The sequence below is a fragment of the Plecotus auritus genome (assembly GCF_963455305.1).
Source record: "Plecotus auritus genome assembly, chromosome: 3".
NCBI lineage: Eukaryota > Metazoa > Chordata > Mammalia > Chiroptera > Vespertilionidae > Plecotus > Plecotus auritus.
Window position 1 is genome coordinate 109703212 of NC_137772.1, and position 18477 is coordinate 109721688.

The 18477-nt window shown below is 37.0% G+C and overlaps 2 protein-coding genes across 2 annotated transcripts in view; both read left to right on the forward strand.

The window, feature by feature from the left end:
* The window catches only part of TRPC4 (transient receptor potential cation channel subfamily C member 4), a 497078-nt gene that overhangs the window by 248350 nt on the left and 230251 nt on the right, over nt 1–18477 (forward strand). The window lies entirely within an intron of this gene.
* LOC308244630 (riboflavin kinase-like) lies at nt 4296–5324 on the forward strand (the record flags this gene model as incomplete). Its single annotated transcript, XM_080660771.1, has 2 exons — nt 4296–4436; nt 5079–5324. The coding sequence occupies 2 exons, from the start codon at nt 4296–4298 to the stop codon at nt 5322–5324; spliced, it is 387 nt and encodes a 128-aa protein (XP_080516897.1).

The window sequence follows — 18477 nt, forward strand, 5'->3', positions numbered from 1 at the left end:
TTGTAACAAAAAATAAAATCAGGTGAATTTAAAACTTGTTGAAATATTTAAATGTTTATCATTTAACCCAGCAATGCTCCAAAGCTTTTAAGCTGCCAAAGACTTTGGAAAATTATGAGGCTGGAGAAAAGGTGGGGGAGAAGGGAGCAGGCCCTGCAGCCTGTTCCCAGGGCTCTAGCCACTTGGATTTAAAACTGCCACATTTTAGCACTGACTGGTTTGGCTCAGTGGATAGAGCATCAGCCTGCATACTGAAGGGTCCCAGGTTTGATTCCAGTCAAGGGCATGTACCTTGGTTGTGGGCACATCCCCAGTAGGGGGTGTGTATAAGGCAGCTGATCGATGTTTCTAACTTTCTATCCCTCTCCCTTCCTCTCTTTAAAAATAAAAATAAAACTGCCACATTTTTCCTTAGAAATAATATGCTAAGGTTTGGGTAATAAAGAGTTCAGCTTCTGATAGTAGCCGGACTGTTAAGTAAGCTTTTGTAGTTTTACGGTAAAGAAAGTTGTTCTTTGGGAAAGGGGGTGTATATGAGAAGGCACTGAGGTCAGAGTAGTTTTTATTTTTATTTTTTAAAATATATTTTATTGATTTTTTACAGAGACGAAGGGAGAGGGAGAGAGAGTTAGAACCATTGATGAGAGAGAAACATCAATCAGCTGCCTCCTGGACACCCCCTACTGGGTATGTGCCCACAACCAGGGTACATACCCTTGACTGGAATCGAACCTAGGACCCTTGAATCCGCAGGCCGACGCTCTATCCACTGAGCCAAACCAATTAGGGCCAGAGTAGTTTTTAGACCATTAAACGAGTGAGATTACTGGGCCTTCTGGAGGAAGGTTTAGGGTTTTGAAAGACATTATTATTTTTAATCTAATTACCCAGTACAAAGACTTAGTTAGACTCTCAATGAAAGTTTAAAAGGCCATGAATGAGCTGTGGAAACAAAGAAAATCTTGGCCTAATTTCAGGAATTACACATGAAACATCCTAAAGAGAGTTCAAATGGGGGAAAGAGAAACCCAGTGTCAGAAGATGAGATGTGGAATGTCAAAAGTGAAGTTGTCAAAATTGGTGTACTAAATGCTTTAGTTAGAGGACCTGTCATTATATTATGAGTCAGAGAGAGGGATACAAAGGGAAAGTTCATTTGACTTGTCTCATGGACTTGTCTAACCAGTGTCCTGAGGATGATGGCCTTACGAACAATTGGGACATTACCCAGATGCCCCAGGGATGGGTTTACCTCACTCAGACAGGGGACTCAACTCCACAGCGGCAGAAAAAGAGAACTAGAAAGAGAAAGCTCATTTGACCTGTGGATGTATCTATCCGATGCCCTAAGGATGGCTTTACCAATGATCAGACATTGGCTAACTGCCCTGGGAATGAATTTACCTCTCTCAGACAGCGGACTCATGTCCATGCTGGCCAAACAAAGGGGAAGAAAGAAGTTCCTTCAGATGTCAGGAGTGATCAATCAGGTCCTGACTCACTGGATCCCATCACCCAGGTGTCACCTGGGCACAGTCGTTGGACAGGTGACTCCATGTCCAAGGAGCATGCTTACCATCCATCTCAGTCTTGACAAGGTGCTTTGATGAAGGATTTACTCTGCAGTTGACTAATAGGTTTCCCCACACCATGATGGTAAATGACAGGAAGATGAATTAGAGAGAGTGTAAGGAAGAGAAAATAACTCCAGTGCCCTACGATGGGCACCAGAATGCTATTGGACAGGGCCTGGCCCATAGCAGGTCTACCTCAGGCCAGCCTGTAGTGTGTGGGTCCTTGACTTCATGTAGGAAAGATTTTACAATCTGAGTCTAGATGGGTTTGAGAGTATATTTATTAACGTTGGGGACAATAAAACAAAGGAAGAAATTAGGATAGAAGAAACAACAGGGGAGAGCCTAGGCAGTGCTCTGCTTTGACACTCTAAAAATGTTATAGGAAACTAGAGGCCCAGTTCACAATATTCGTGCACCGATCAAGGCCAATTGGGGCCTTCCAGCTGCTGGCTGATGGCCAGGGCCTTCCATCATTCCATGCTGCCCCCTTGTGGTTAGCGCATGTCATAGCGAGCAATGGAACTCCTGATCTCCTGGTCAAACTCCAGAGGGGTTACTTTGCATATTGGGCAGGGCTGCTTTAGTTTACTGGGGAAGTCAGAGAAAAATGGGGCCTTAGAGACAGGATTAGAGAGTGAGCCCCGGTCAAGCTGCTGCTGCTCATCACTCCCATGGCTGCAAGTCTCCTGGGAACATTAGAATGTAGGAATAAATAAAAAGTTCATGCCCAGGTAGGGGCATGAGCATGCTCTAAAGTGAGCCCACCTGAGAGCTTTTTATGTTTTTGGTGTTTTTGTTTTGTTTTGTTTTGTTTTGTTTTGTTTTGTCTTGTCTTCTGTGGGCAAGAATCTTAGGGGAGGGTTTCAGCTTTCCAGGTACATTTTTATTATGCTGATGCATTAAAATGAGTGTATAGGTGAGTTTTAGATTATTATTTGGTCTGTTTTACTGTTTTATCTTAAGTCTGTCTGGCTTTAATGTTTGGTGGGATTTTTTTGTTTGTTTGTATTATTTGTTGCCTGACTTCATCTGTCCTTGAATTTAGTTGGCAAAAATAATATTAATTGGGTCTTTGTTCTCTATTTTCCCAGGCCAGGGTGATTTAAGCTATGTATTTTTTTGGTTAGGGAGGAGGTTATAAACCATTTGCTCTCAAGTGTCCTTGGTTAGAGAAGATAAAGTCTTGCAATTCACAAGCTTGCTATAAGCTGCCCAAACTGTTTGGCCTTGTTCAATTTTCTTTTTCTTTCCTCACTTCTTACTATCCTGCTACATAACCACTAGGCTGTATACCAAAACTAGTACCAAATAATACTGAATGTAAACTGCAATAAGAAAATAAAATTAAAATTTTTAAATAAAAGGCTTTAAGCAGGAAATAGCCATGATTAAATTTGTGTTTTGAAAAGGTCACTGCAGGTGCAGTGTTTATTATAGAGCAGAGAAAATAACTGATGAGTTTCAGATAAGAAATAATGGTACCTTGGACTAGAATGATGATAATAATGATAAATTAAAAATACAGGAAAAAGTATACTCCGCAGTGATGATTAAATATGTGGAGTGAGGGAAAAGAATGCATAGGGATGAACCCAAATACTTCCTATGTGAGTTGAAATTAAAGTGATAAATGCAGATTTTTATTGAATGTGGTCACTGCTTAGTAAGTGCATTTATCTTCCCACCTTCCTAAGTGCATCTCTCTTTTAGAAAGAAAAATTGCTGCATAATCCTTAGCATCAATAAAAGATTCCTCTAATTGACCATCTAGAATTTCTGCCTTGTCTAGGAAGTTCAAGAAAAGTTAAGCTGCAAAACAAAGCACCCAAAGATTTTTTTTTTTTTCTGTCTGGATCATCTTTTGTCACCTTGACATATGTCCAAGCCTTTACATCTCATCCCACATAAAATTACACTTCTCTATCAATCCTTTCAGCTTGAAACATTCTTTTAATTTCCTTTAGAAAACACCAAGACTTAGAGGATAAGCAGTGTAAATATTTATTTTTTTTTTTTGGAGGAACTATTTTTTCATTCAAGGTTGTGAGTTATCTAGATCATGAGAAACAAAGTCTACAATAATCTCAGGTACTCATAAAATCAGGAGAATGAAAAGAAAGGCCCCCTTAACTACAAAATCAAAACTTTAAAACTGAATGCTTAGCTTTTATTTCTGCTAAATTTTAGAGCTCTATTACACTAGTATTATTGATTTTATGTCTTTAATTTTCTATATGCAAGATGTTACAAGATGATTTTCATGATACTGCCATGCCGCAACCTTTTACAGTGGGGGTTCAGGATCTGAAGAAGGGGCTGATGCACAAATGAAAACACTATACAAGACATATGAATTATTAAGGGTGGGGGCCAGGTGGAGACCTCTCTCTCAGAGAGGCACACCGAAATCTGGCCTTGTCCACTTTTTATTCAATTTTAAATATACATCTTGCCCTCAGTAAAGCACGGCAAACAGGTAGCAGACAGACCATCTCTAAGGTCAATAAAGATCAGTAGAGAGACACAGAGTCCCAGTCGCCAGACAGCTTCTGTTGGATCAGCAGTAGGAGGGACTTGCCTGATGTGCTCCCGCCCGGCCCGCCGGCCGAGCTCCCGCCCGTGTCCCCTGGCTGGTCCAGGGGTCCGGGCACCACCTCCACTGCAGCTCCTCTGGACCTGAGGACTGGGCCACAGCCCGAGTCCTGAGCAGACGTCATCATGAAGAACCTGCCATACTTCTGCCACAGTGAAGTCATGTGGGGCTTTGGCCATGGCTCCAAGCAGGTGGGCATCCCCACCACTAACTTTCCTGAACAAGTGGTAGATAGTCTTCCCGCTGATGTATCCACTGGCATTTATTATGGACTAGAGGCCTGGTGCATGAAATTTGTGCACAAGGGGGGGGGGAGGGTGTCCCTTAGCCTAGCCTGTACCCTCTCCAATCTAGGACCCCTTCGAAGGATATTCAACGGGCAGTCGGACATCCCTTTCACAATCCAGGACTGTTGGCTCCCAACCGCTCGCCTGCCTGCCTACCTGATTGCCCCTAACCACTTCTGCTTGCTGGCCCAGTCACCGCTAACTTCCCTCCCCTGCCAGCCTGGTCATCCCTAACTGCCCTCCCCTGCCAGCCTGGTCACCCCTAACTTCCCTCCCTTGCCAGCCTGGTCACCCCTAACTGCCCTCCCCTGCTGGCCTCGCTGTCACCAACTGCCATCCCCTGCAGGCCTGGTTCCCCCCAACTGTCCTTCCCTGCAGGCCCAGTTGCCCCCAACTTCCCTCCTCTGCTGGCCTGGTCACCTCTAACTGCTCTCCCTTGCAGGCCTGGTCCCTCCCAACTGCCCTCCCCTGCTGGCCTGATTGCCCACAACTGCCCTCCCTTGCCAGCCATCTTGTGGAGGCCATCTTGTGTCTACATGGAGGCAGCCATCTTTGACCACATGGGGGTGGCCATCTTGTGTGTTGGAGTTACGGTCAATTTGCATATTGCTCTTTTATTAGATAGGATGGGCCAGTGTGGGTACTGGAGAAGTCCATAAGATGGTGGTGAGCATAGGATGGAACCCATACTACAAGAACACGAAAAAGTCCATGGAAACTCATATCATGCATACTTTCAAAGAGGACTTCTATGGGGAAATCCTCAATGTGGCCATTGCTGGCTACATCAGACCAGAAAAGAATTTTGATTCTTTAGAGTCGCTTATTTCAGCAATTCAAGGTGATATTGAGGATGCTAAGAAATAACTAGATTTACCAGAACATTTGAAACTCAAACAAGACAATTTCTTCCAGATTTTGCAAAGCAAAATAATGAATGGCCACTGATGAAAAATCATCTTGCTTATTCATTCATTGTTCTCTAATATTTTACTGCTCATAACCCTGCAGTCTCATCTTGGTTACATTTGAAAAACCAAAAATTTTCCTACAGTTGTGACTTAGTTTAAACAGTACAATGTAGTTATTATTATGCTTCATGTTCAATTAAACCCATCATGCTACAGTACTAAAATATTCATTTTAGAAATCCAGATTATTTCTATGTAATATGTTGATTAAAATTTACCACTAGAAATATCAAGTGTTTTATAAGGGAAATGAAATGTATAAAGCTATGGGTAAAAAGGCAAGTCACTAGTTTGAAATGAAAACTAATTATAGTAAAAGACTAGCATGTATGTATTTGTATAGCATGTGCTGCTAAACAGAGAAGGCTTATAAAAGTAAATTATTAAAACAGGTTTGATAGCTTAATATAAACCTAAGAGGGAAAATTTATATATCATATTTTTTTATATTTTGTGCATTAAAATATTACTACAAACATGAATACTCGTGAAATTTTAGTCATGACTAATTTCCTTTATGAAAAATTAGAGGTCAAATCATTATATCATGTTCTTCTTTAAAAAAATCTGCCTCAGTTATGATTGGTCTGGACTCTCTCTGCCTATAATTTTTTTGGTCTGTCTTTTAAAACATTAAAATTAGTGTGTTTTGCATTTGTAGGTTTCATTTTTGTATTGTATAGATAGCACTGTTCTCTTAAGAGTATATATTCAACATTTTTTCTTGACTTTCATTATTTTTTTTCCTTTAAACAATCACGTCAAGTTTTTTTTTTCCATTTAGAATATCCTCTGACTTACAAAGGATTGCATCTATCGCCACCATTCCATCCTTCACTTATTGAAAACCCCCAAAAGCTTCATCTTTAGGTTTACTCAAAGTTTAATGAACCCGTATTACTTCATTTATATATGCCAGTTTCTTAAAGAACACAAAACACTTGTTTTTCCTCATAAGGAAACTGTTTATGAGCCAATTAAGCTATGAAATAGAAAATTATTGATATTATATTTAATGTGATTGTATGTTCCTGAGCAAATAAACTGTTGTAATTGTGTATGCACAATGTAATTTAATGATAAGAGTGCTTGTAGCTTGGGGGTAAAGTATAAATAATAAAGTCTTAGTTACATTAAAAAAAGATCAGTAAAGATCAGTAAGGATCAGTAAACATTTACTTTGAGGCTATTAGGTCAGGAAATTGCTTTGAGCCATCTCTATCTCTACAGAACAATGGTGCTTAGCATTTGCCTTGCCAATGCTCAAGGTCCATCAGCCTTCTGTGTTCCTTGATGCACCCTTATGATAGTATCAACAGTGGATGGCTTCCCACAGTGCCAGAATCTGTAATTACTGACTTGTGATTATAGCTGTACAACTTTGACTTCATTTGTGGGTTGACTTCAGTCCTGACCTCCCATCATTCACCAAACACACACAATCATCATCACACCTGCCTTTGCTGTTAACTAGTTTTGTGGTCCTGAAAAGTTCATCTGACCTCCATGGACCTCAGTTTCCTGATTATAAAATGAAGAGGTGAGGCTTGATGATTTTTGAAGTACTTTCCACCATAATTTCTAAGGAAGATAAATCTTGGTAAATCTGACACAGAGTATCAGATGAAAATGTGAGCATGTTTTTTACTTCATTTTTCTCAATCATGTGCATCACCAACATTAGAAAAAAAATCGTTTATTTCTTTTTCCTTTGAGGGATAAAAGCAGATAAACAATAAGCCAAGCATTTACAATTTTAAGATCCTAATCATTTGAGATGTTTGCTAATATTCAGGTCATATCTTTTAGCCTCCTCTCATTCATTTCAGTCCCTCACTCATTTCCACACTCACCTCTTCCAGGACCAGTAGGTTTTCCAAATGTCCCTTTGGCAAAAACTCTCAGGAAACCCACTGATGAAGCTTCCAAATCAAAGCTGAACAGCCCTCTCATGCTCTTAAAAGTAGCCTTAGCAAGGAGGAAAGTAATCTTATTTCCTGTTCAAAATATTACACACAGAGATGTCACTGACAGATTGAACTACTACAGAGTTATTGTTACTTTAAAATAATAACTATTAACACCAGGAGATTGCTTACTGATTGGGTCACAAGTGGGAAGAGGTCTTATTATCTAGACAGGGATATCTGCCTCCAAGGTACATCCTAAGAAAAAAGGTCTGTGACTGGACACTCCATTTCTGAAATCTAACAGATCCCCATTTTTTAATGTTCTTTTAGCATTATAAGGAAGGGACACTAAAAAGGGATGAAAAGAGTGCAAATCTGCTGCACCAAGTGGTATTGGGGTTGGGGATAGGAAGTAATGTGGAAGTCATCTATATATACAAAAGCGTAACTGACCATTATGACTGAATGACCAGTCGACCAGTCACTATGATGTGCACTGACTACCAGGGGGCAGACGCTCAATGCAGGAGCTGCACCTGGTGGTCAGTGTGCTCCCATAGCCAACCTCCCACAGCCAGCTGGTGGCCTCTGCGTCTGGCATCTGTTCCTTCTGCGCCTGCCCTGGCAATCATCTCCTCCTCTCCCAACCCCACCAGGGCTTTCAGGCCCTGGGCTGGGATGGGGAACCAGGGATGGGTGGCAGTAGACACAGCTCCTTTCCCAGGGGGGCTGAGGGCTGGTTTCCTCCCCCTGGCTGGCAGGCCCCAATCAGCCCATGGTCCCTCTCCCTGTCCCTCCTCCTGGCCAGCAGGCCCCAATCAGCCAGGTCCTGATCAGCCCTGATTGCTGGCAAGGCCTATGCACCCCACCCATGCATGAATTCGTGCACCGGGCCTCTAGTTAAATATAATTGACTGTACTTGACACCAGTTAAAGAAAAGGGCAGATAGGGAAATAGATACAGTCAATCGCTCCCTTCTGGAATAGCCACTGAACACAACAAAATTACTCTTCTCTACAATCAGCATTCAGTGACAATCTTAGAGATTCCTTTAAAAATTTTGAATGATATCTATTAGTCTATAATTTGTAAAACACTAGAGCTGTGTTATCAACAATAGCCACCAGCTACATGAGGCAGTTAAACAAATGAAATGCAGCTTGTCCAAACTGAGGTATAATCTAAGTGTCAAATATATACGGCTTTCAAAGCCTTGGTACAAACAAAATGAAAAATATCTCATTAATAAATTTTAAATTGCTTATATCTCAAAATTATGTATCTTAGATAAAATGAAGTCTTCTATGAAAATTAATTTTATCTTTTTTCCTTTTTTAAAAATACGTTTATTAGAAAAATTTAAATTACACATATGGCTCACCTTTGTATTTCTTGAGGCAACACTAAATTGCATTAAAGAAAATAAATGTGTGTAAAAAAAAAGTAAATGGCAAGTTAAATAAGCCAAGCATCTAAGGTGAAACATACATAAAGAAATACAGAAATTTTCTCAGTTTAAATCTCTTGACAAACTACCAATTTCGTTCTTAAATATGTTTACTATAACTTACAGTGAGAATCATATCTTGAATGGTAGAGAAAAAATGAAAGTAGAGTTTGAATTTGCCAACGCTTGGGTGATCAACTTATTCTGAGAATGTAATTCTCAGGGGGAACAAAATAAAATATTATAGAATTTAGTAATATTTAAGCTAGAATCAGGAACTTGTTATTTTCATAACTAATTAATGAATTAAAATTGAATAAAGCTGATATAATTGTTACTGCAACCGAACATTTTCAAAGTATTGTTGCTTACATTATAAACTCAGATTATGCTGCAACGAAGTTCTTCTGTTTGAAATACCTATTACTATAATCATCCATTTAATAGACATTACAATAATTAATGTAATATATTATCTTTATTTGTGAATTTTCATAATACATCAAAAGAAGTTTTAGAAATTGAACACCAGTAATAGACCTCTAGTAAAAAGCACATATATTTTATCTAAATTGATTCTATGTGATATTTCAGAAACTGACTTGAGAATTCATATATTCACAATGGACTTTGTTTTATGGTTATTTTGTGAAGAAAATTGTTAAATAAAATCTTATTTTAGAGTATAAAATCTATTTTGCTTGGTATAAAAGAGAATAGATAATTACATATTTGAGAGCATTGTACAGACCCTAGAAATTTAATTTTCAATACCTTGATATAAAAGTCATAGTCTATCTTTCTCTTAAAAAATTATTTGTCTTTGTTTACTTGTTTTCCTCCTATACACTAAATGTTTTCGCCAACCCCACCACCCTGACAATTCAAATGTGGAAACACAATGTGATGCTGTTTGGTGGTGGGTTCTTTGGGAGGTGATTAGGACAAAAGGATGGAGCCCTGAAGAATGAGATTAGTGCCCTTATTAAAAGAGACCCCTTCTGCCATGTGAGTATACAGGGAAAAGCTTGCTGTCTATGTATCAGAAACTAGGGCCTCAAATATGCTTGTATCTTGATCTTGGACTTAGCCTCCAGACTGTAAAAAATAAATGTTTGATGTTTATGTCATGCGATCTATGGTATTCTGTTATAGCAGCCCAAGTGAACTAACACAATCCCCTTGATAACTGAAAATCTATAACTTACACATGAAACCTATATAATTTTATTAACCAATGTAACACAATAAATTCTATTTAAAATTAAAAAGGAAAAACAATCCATAACTAAAGAAATCCATAGCCAGATATCTCCAGTTATACAGAAATAAGAGAAATTCAAGACCCATGAATAAGGTTAGTCATCAGCTGAAGATTTTTTTCTAACAAGAGAAAGGATAAATAATGTGATTAGTAAGTAGAATATATACTTTAGTGGTATATTTAGCTAAGAAACAATAATCTGATGTTTATAGTTCGAAGTTGTTTAATTTCTATACCAAAGTTATGAAATTAATTTTGCCATAGTTGAAAAGTAGAAATGAGAAAGTTTTATGAACTACATTTTCTTGATAGCAGGAGTAATAACTTATCCTCTCAAAATCTTAAAAACATAAATAAGCACTTCTTTTAAAACTAAAACCAGTAACAGAAAAAGGTGCATTTTTTGTTTACTTTATTGTTTGAGCATTGCCTATTAAAACATAATGACAATCAATACTTATTTTGTTGATACTACAAGTCTTATACATAGCTGGGAATTAGTATTTTATCTCAATGTTTACATAAATCAGGATAATAGAGTCTAATCCAGTAAGAGTAAGAAATCAGTATTAAATTTGCAACAAAATTAAAGTGTTTCTCCACATGTAATAGTCATGTTTATTTATTGAGAAAACAAATTTCTTCCCAATTCTTAAGACAGAGTAGTAAACCCAGTTACATATCTTTGGCTTTCTTCAGTAAGAGTATCTCATTGTTAATGCTTCTTTCTTTAGTCTTCAGCCATTTGTTTAGACTTGGCCTCTTTTCTATGCTACATAGCAGTATTGAAGCCATAAAGTAATGTAGACACAATTTTAAATGTAGTAAAATGTGGATTTCTGATGTTGCTATTCATATATTTATTTATTCATTCTAAAAATATTTTCAAGAATCTTTTTGTAATCGAAACTATGCAAAGCATTATAGATGCAGAGATAAATAATATCAAATTAGTATGGAGGTATACAGAGATAAATATATCAGTAGAGTTAACTATAATGTTATATATTATAAGTTATTCTGATATAAGTTTATATAGAGAAAACCTATCATTGTAAAAGGTTTTTCTTTCTCATAATGAAAGCTGGCCAGAGAGGAAGATAGCGTGGTGATTAGAGTGGTTAAATGAGGAGGCAGTGTTTGGGACAGAGGACTACTGGAGCTCAAAATGTGTGCATGAAGGGAGGAAGGGTAAATGATGAAAACAGATATAATTTTTCATTTTCTATTTGCTTCACATACAAAGTTTGGCCTTCCTCACTTAATTAGGAATTCTACAGTGGTTAATAGTGTTATTTTAAATATTAAATTATATACTCTTCACAGAACAAGGCTATCTGTATTTTGTACTGATTTGACTTCTCTCCAATGTAACTGACAGATCCTTAAGATATTTTATATTCTCTTCAAATATGGGCATTGGGTAGCATTTTGTTGGTGACATTTATACCAAAAAGTATTATTACCTCTTGGATAAAAAGTGAGTGAATGTTCCAAATTCTTAACCTTTAAACATTTACCCACATTTTGAAGTCAATATTGCAATGAAACTGTGTTGTCTGCCTTCACAATATCCGAGGTAGAAATTTTTGTCTTGGATTTAGCTCCAGTTGGAAGAAGATATTTCTTATTCTATGGAGACTTGTAACTTGCATAGATATGACAGAAGACTATTGTAAAATTGAAATAGAGAGAATATGTCAATCCCAAGAAATTTTAATATAAAGCCTTCTCCAGCCATTTACTAAATGAGCTATTTTCAGCATGCTGAGAAGGTAGAGATTATTTAGTTGACATTTATTTATATGGAGAAAGAAAAGGAAATTTATTTGCCACTGTTTTGACCCTTGGCTTTTTACTTTTCAGCCAGCTAAATAAATGAAATGATGTACTGGAAATTAGGACTTTCAATTTAAATATGATACATTTTTATAACCTTAGTATTCTTAAATTCTGGAAATACATATGGAAATATCTCCTTTTTGAATTTCTATTGTGACTTTTGAATTCCTTTGGAATTAGGGAATGATGTACCTTTATCAGTGTTAAAAATAGTATGATGGTATTACTGAATTTAGAAAAAGGAAAACAATTCAAACTGTTTTCAGCTTTCAACAATGTTTTAGGCAAAGTAAACTTATTCTGACTAGTAAATATTTTGACTATATTTCTCATATGTATGATGTACCAAAAATTACATTATGAATGTTTGGAGGTGGTTAAAAAACTGCTCAAAGTTGGCCATAATATGTCTAGATGATATGAAGCAGATAGGTACTGTTTGCTATCAAATTGACTTTCCACCACTAGAGAAGAATTTAGCAAGAAATTCTTGAGTATTTGTAAATGTCCTCAGAGCTTTCATTTATTTCTACTGAAAGTCTAGGTACTAAAAAAAAAGGTCATTCTATCTAATTATTATTAACTTCATTATGCTAAGATTGTAACTTTGTTTACCATCAGGTGTGGTTTTCTCTTACATTTTTCATCAGACATGTACCTCTCTGATTGCACAAAAAGCAAGACAGAGGGAAGAATGTTATTGTATTCATTTAAAGCAATATTAGTAACATTAAAAGTAAGTACTGAAGACCATTTTGCCACTTCCAGGTCTTATCTCTCTTTCATTGATTCTTGTGGAATTGGACTACATTTCTTCGAAATGTTTTTCGCTGGCAGCTACTTGAAATACTCTGCCTCTGTGCTCCTTGTAAAGATGTATTTTCTAAGACAAACTTGATTTTTCATAGCTTCTAAGGCACTAACATCTAACCTGAACTGAGGCAGCCTTCTTAGCCTACACTCAAAAACAACACAGTGAAGCTCCTAGGAACCTGCCTGAACTATTTCACATTACATTAAGACAGCAATTTTCAACCATTGTGCCACAAGAATTTTAAAATATGCAAAACCTATTTAGTCAGGGGCACTGACTTCTTTTTCCTTAGATTGTTTAATAAAAAAATGACAACAGCCCACACAATAGCCATTGGTGTGAATGAATCAAAAGTACACCTTTTTCTATTTTTGTCAGATAGGTATAAAATATAATATATTTTATGATGAGTTGCAGATTTTTAAAAAATAATTTATTTGTATCATGAGATGAAAAAAAGTTGAAAATTGCTGCATTAAGAAGAAACAGAAGCAGCTAATTTTGTAATTTCTGGAAATAAGGACAAGAATGTAAAGTGTCCTTATTGTTGAGGTTAATGACTTCAGCTCAGGCTTTTCTGTGGAACTTACATGAGTAAATAGTGCCTGATTAAATGGGTCTATAAGCCTTAAGAATGTTCAACAGTTAATGAAATTGAGTAAACATTCATTGACATCTCAGTACCAAGTACTGATGCTAGGGATTGAGTGCTGAAAAAAGATAAACCCTTCTAAAATAGTTCACTGTAACCCATAATTAAAATGCAGGAGTAAGTGTAATTATAAATGTATATTCAAAGTACAACACCAGTACTGAGAAAAACAATAATTGACTATAGGAATGACCAAGATAATTAGAAACTGAATTGGAAGACCAAGGAAAATTCACTGTGAGAAAATGAGAAGTGGATAATTACAGGCAACATTATCAGCAAACACAAATCTACAACAGTAAGAAAGGCACAGACATGGTCAGAACATTCTGAATAGTTTGTATGCTTGAAGTGTATGTGTGGCTGGGGAAAGGAAGATCATGGTAAAGTATCTTAGGGCTTCATAGGTCTTGCATAAACCTGCAAGACCTTTTTGCTGGAGACTATGAAATACTAGTACAGACTTTTAAGTCAGAAGAAGACACAGTTAAATTTGCATTTTGCATGGCCTATCATTTCAACGTTATGGTATATAAATTAGAAAGACTTAGGCTAATAACTTTGTCAGAAAATAGACCTATTTTTTCTAGTATAGGCCTGTGATCATGACATCTGATATTATGATAATATTTCATGTTAATCTGAATAAGAAATGGTATTGCAATGAAATAAGGAGAGGGATATGAGAGAAAGAAGCTGACTTGATTACAGATTGAGGTAAATCATAGTGAATATGCTTGTGACACCAGCAAAATAAGGACATTTTAAAACAGCTTTATTGAGGTATAATTGACATACAACAAACTGTACATACTTAAAGTGAATACTTTGGTAACTTTTTATATGTGTGTATCTTAAAAATATCACCACACTTAATATAGTGAATATATCTGTCACCCCCACAAGTTTCCTTTGCCCTTTAATATGCTTTCTATGCACACCCTGCTCTTTCCCAGACAACTGCTGGTCTGCTTTCTGTCACTGTAGATCAGTTTGCAGTTTCTAGAGTTTATATAAATTGAATTATACAACATGTACTCTTTTTACCTCTGGCTTTTTTTATTCATAATTACTTTGAGATTCCACCATGTGTGTCTACTAATAGTTCCTTATTTTTTCATTGCTGAGCAATTTTTCATGGTATATCCATTCACTGTTTGATGGAAATTTGAATTTTTCTTGTTTTTGGCTGTCACATCAAACCTATTATTACATTTGCATGCAAGTCTTTGAATAGACATATGCCATCTTTTCTTTTGGACAAATGCCTGTATTAAAATGAGTCTATTTTATGATAAGTATAGGTTTAATTTAAAATACATATACTGCAGGCCTAGCTGGTTTGGCTCAGTGGATAGAGCATCAGCCTGCGGACTGAAGGGTCCCGGGTTTGATTCCAGTCAAGAGCATGTACCTTGGTTGCAGGCATATCCCCAGTGGGGGGTGTGCAGGAGGCAGCTGATCGATGTTTCTCTCTCATGGATGTTTCTGATTCTCTATCCCTCTCCTTTCCTCTCTGTAAAAAATCAATAAAATATATTTAAAAAACATATATATATATACACTGCAAATTGTTTACAAACTGATTGAATGTTATAGGCACCTCTCACTGGCACCAGAGAGGTGTTATCACACAGCCCCCTGAGCCAGTAGAAGAGGGCTGTCCCAAACCTCGATCCTTGTCTTCTCATATAAATGCATTTATATGAAAGACCTTGACTGTGTTGTGAAAAGCCAATCTATTAAAGCAATTAAAGCATGCACCTTTATTGAAAAAAGCAAAGCAAGCAAACCTATACATCTGGATTTTGAAGCACAGATGGGCTCTCAGCTAATCTGAAGAGCAAGCTGGGTGGAGGTTTGAGGCGTTATATATCCTCCTATCTATAGGACTCAAAATTCCTATGCTGAATATTTTGGTGCAGATTAATTCTCAAGGTCCCCCCCCCTTTTTTTTTTTAACTTTGTTGTGGCTTTCCCAGAAATCATGAGAAGCACCTGGCAACTTTTTCTTGTCAAGCCTTGAGACTGCTGGTTTCTCTGCTTAGGAGAGAAAACTCTCCCTTTTTCTTTTCCCTTTTCCCTCTCCCATTCTGCATTCTCTCATTCGGCAGTTGTTGTTTTTTAACAATTTGCTCTCATGTCCTTGCTGGGGAAGATAATGGCTTCTTAGTAACAAGCTGGCTGCAAATCGCCCATACTGTTTGGCCTTGTTTTAACTTTCCTGTCTCAGTTTTCCTGTCCCTGGAATCCTGTAATATTGACCGTTTACATTTTGATGGGCAATGTATGAGCATTCAAGTTTCTCAGAATTCCCACCAATACATATCATGGTTAGTCCTTTTTATTTTAGCCATTCTAATAGGTGTGAAGTGATATCTCATTGTGGTCTTAATTTGCATTTCCCTAATGACAAATTATATTGAGCATCTTTCACATTCTTATTTGACATTGGTATATCTTTTGATGGTATATGTTCAAATCTTGAGCCCATTTTTTAAACTTTGGGTTGTTTTCTTATTATTGTGTTTGAATAGTTGAAGTACATATGGTTAGAGAGAATTAAACAACCAACATAGTTTTGTGATGCTAGGGACTCTCTAGATCTTAACTGAGACTATGAGTGGATGAAGAGGAGTTCATATCTCATCTAGGTAGATGTCATCACTCAGCTATATATGCATACAGGTAGATAAGCAATGTTTTGGTCCAAAATAATTAATTATAAACTTATTGAGTTATTTGTATCTGTATGACTTTCAAGTGATAATTTTCTGATAGAAAAATATATCTGTTGGTAATTTAAATTTAGGATATGGTCAAACCAGGCAAACATCTAGGAAGTCAAAGTTTTACTTATGTTGGAGATTTCTATTACATACCCCATCCCAGATTTTTTTTCTTTCTCAGATCAGTATCTGTATATTTCCCCCATATGCTTATAGTTCTTCACTAAGGTTATAGTACTGAACCAGATCAAGTTTTCATGCCTCTTCTTTTTCCAGCCACTAAAGTTTTATGTTCTTAATCCCATAACATGGAAGCCCCATTTCAACTATGTAACCATTGTGTAGTGCTTAATGCCTTGTTTGCCTTAGCAGTTTAATAATTTATGCCAGTAAAAATATATACTTTTCTAGAAAGTCCTTATGAAAAAGTTTTAATTATAGTAACAGAACAATATGGGAGATGGTATTATGTATAGGACTTTTCTTTTCAGAAAAATCTTAAATTTGTATCATATTGATAGCTCACTACCTATATGTAGAGTTCCATCATTTCATAATGTTATGGATAATTTGATCTTTATTTCTTCTTACTCATCACATTTATCACCAATCTTTGTGAGAAAATAAGGAAATAGAAAATAGGGAGAGGAATATAAATTTAACATGGAGTAGAAGGCAGGATTTTTATTTTTTATTATTATTATTTTTTTATTTTTTTAAATTGTTTGAAGTATTACAAATAGTAGTACATATGTCTCCTTTTTTTCCCCCATTGACCTTCCCCCAGCCTCCCCTTCCCCCCAGTACATACCTTTACCTGCCCCCCCCCAGTGTTTTTTATCCATTGGTTATGCTTATATGCATGCGTACAAGTCTTTTGGTTGATCTCCTACCGCACCCCCCCCCCAACCGCAACCTCCTCTGCCTTCCCGCTGTAGTTTGACAGTCTGTTCAATGCTTCTTTGCCTCTGTATCTATTTTTTTCCCCATTTCATTCCTTTAAAAAATCTTGCCTCTGCAGACTAGAAATAAACATATAATAACAAAAAATGTTTGAGTCCCAATTTCCATGTCCAACAGTTCTGAGTCCCCGTTTCAATGTCAAACAGTTCCTTAAGCGTACATGTCAGCAATGATATCTGGATGGTGGGCACATGGTGGCAATGCAGGTCCGATCCTCTCTGGTTTGGTCCTAGGCAACTTGCTGCGTCGCACAGCTGCTGACTGCTAGCGTGACAAGGCGTCGTCAGCGTCTTCCATCTCTGGACTGTTTCTTCTCTTGTCTTTGTGGTTGGAGCAGACCTGTCAATTCCTCTCTGTTGCAGGAATCCACATGGTCTTGGAGTTGTTTTCTGAAAATATACAAACATATTCTCGACCAAAAGTTAATAAAGGAATCTGTTCTATATAATTGATTTGGGATCCTTTTTATTTTTGCCCAAACGATTTTCCTTTGTCTTATTTAGACACCATGTGTGTTTTTCATGGGTGTCTTGCTGTTAGCATTACAAATGAAAACTAATTTTGTAAAGTAAAAATTTTCTAGATGTAATTTACTTATAGGATATTTTTCCTTACATGATATTACCCTTCTATCCCCCCTTTTTTGATTAATGGAGGCTTTTGTAACTTTTATAATGCAGTCTTGATAACTTTAAATTTTAATTTTTTGCACAAAAATATGACTGCTTTAGTTTCATTGCATGTTTAGGAATTTTACCATGAGATGAACTACCAATAGAAATTTTAGTTACTACATTAGGAACAGCTTTTTGTCCAGTACAATTAATGACTGGTTAGCCAGAGATGGGTAAGATTCCTCAGGGAAGGAACAACCTAAGACAGGCACAGTCGCAGAGGGGCCATCAGGAGAGAACTTGGGGATCAACAGAGGTGGGGCACAGACCCTCACCCCTCCAACCTTGCAGGGGCCTGAAACCTCACCCCGTCTAAGGGAGGTCTCCTGCCCCCATGGCTGCTTTGCTTCCCACGCCCAGCTCAGATCGGGACACAGGTGCCAGACAGTGACTTGGCTCAGCTCAGATTGGGACCCAGGTAACAGACAGAGACTTGGCCAACAGCAGCTGCCCTATATCTAAATCCAGCCTAGCACCAGGAATGCTCAGGGCCTACTCAAGAATGCAAATAATCCTTTCCACTAATATTTACAGGGTAAATTACGATTGTTGGTGGAGTATTAAATTTGACAGTAAAATAATAATCAAGTTTTCAGATTAATTTAAATAGGCTAATTGAAATAAGTGAATATTCAAGAAAATTTAATTGTACTGGACAAAAAGCTGTTCCTAATGTAGTAACTAAAATTTCTATTGGTAGTTCATCTAAGGCAGGATTTTTAAAATTATTTATGGACTTAAAATATATTTGGA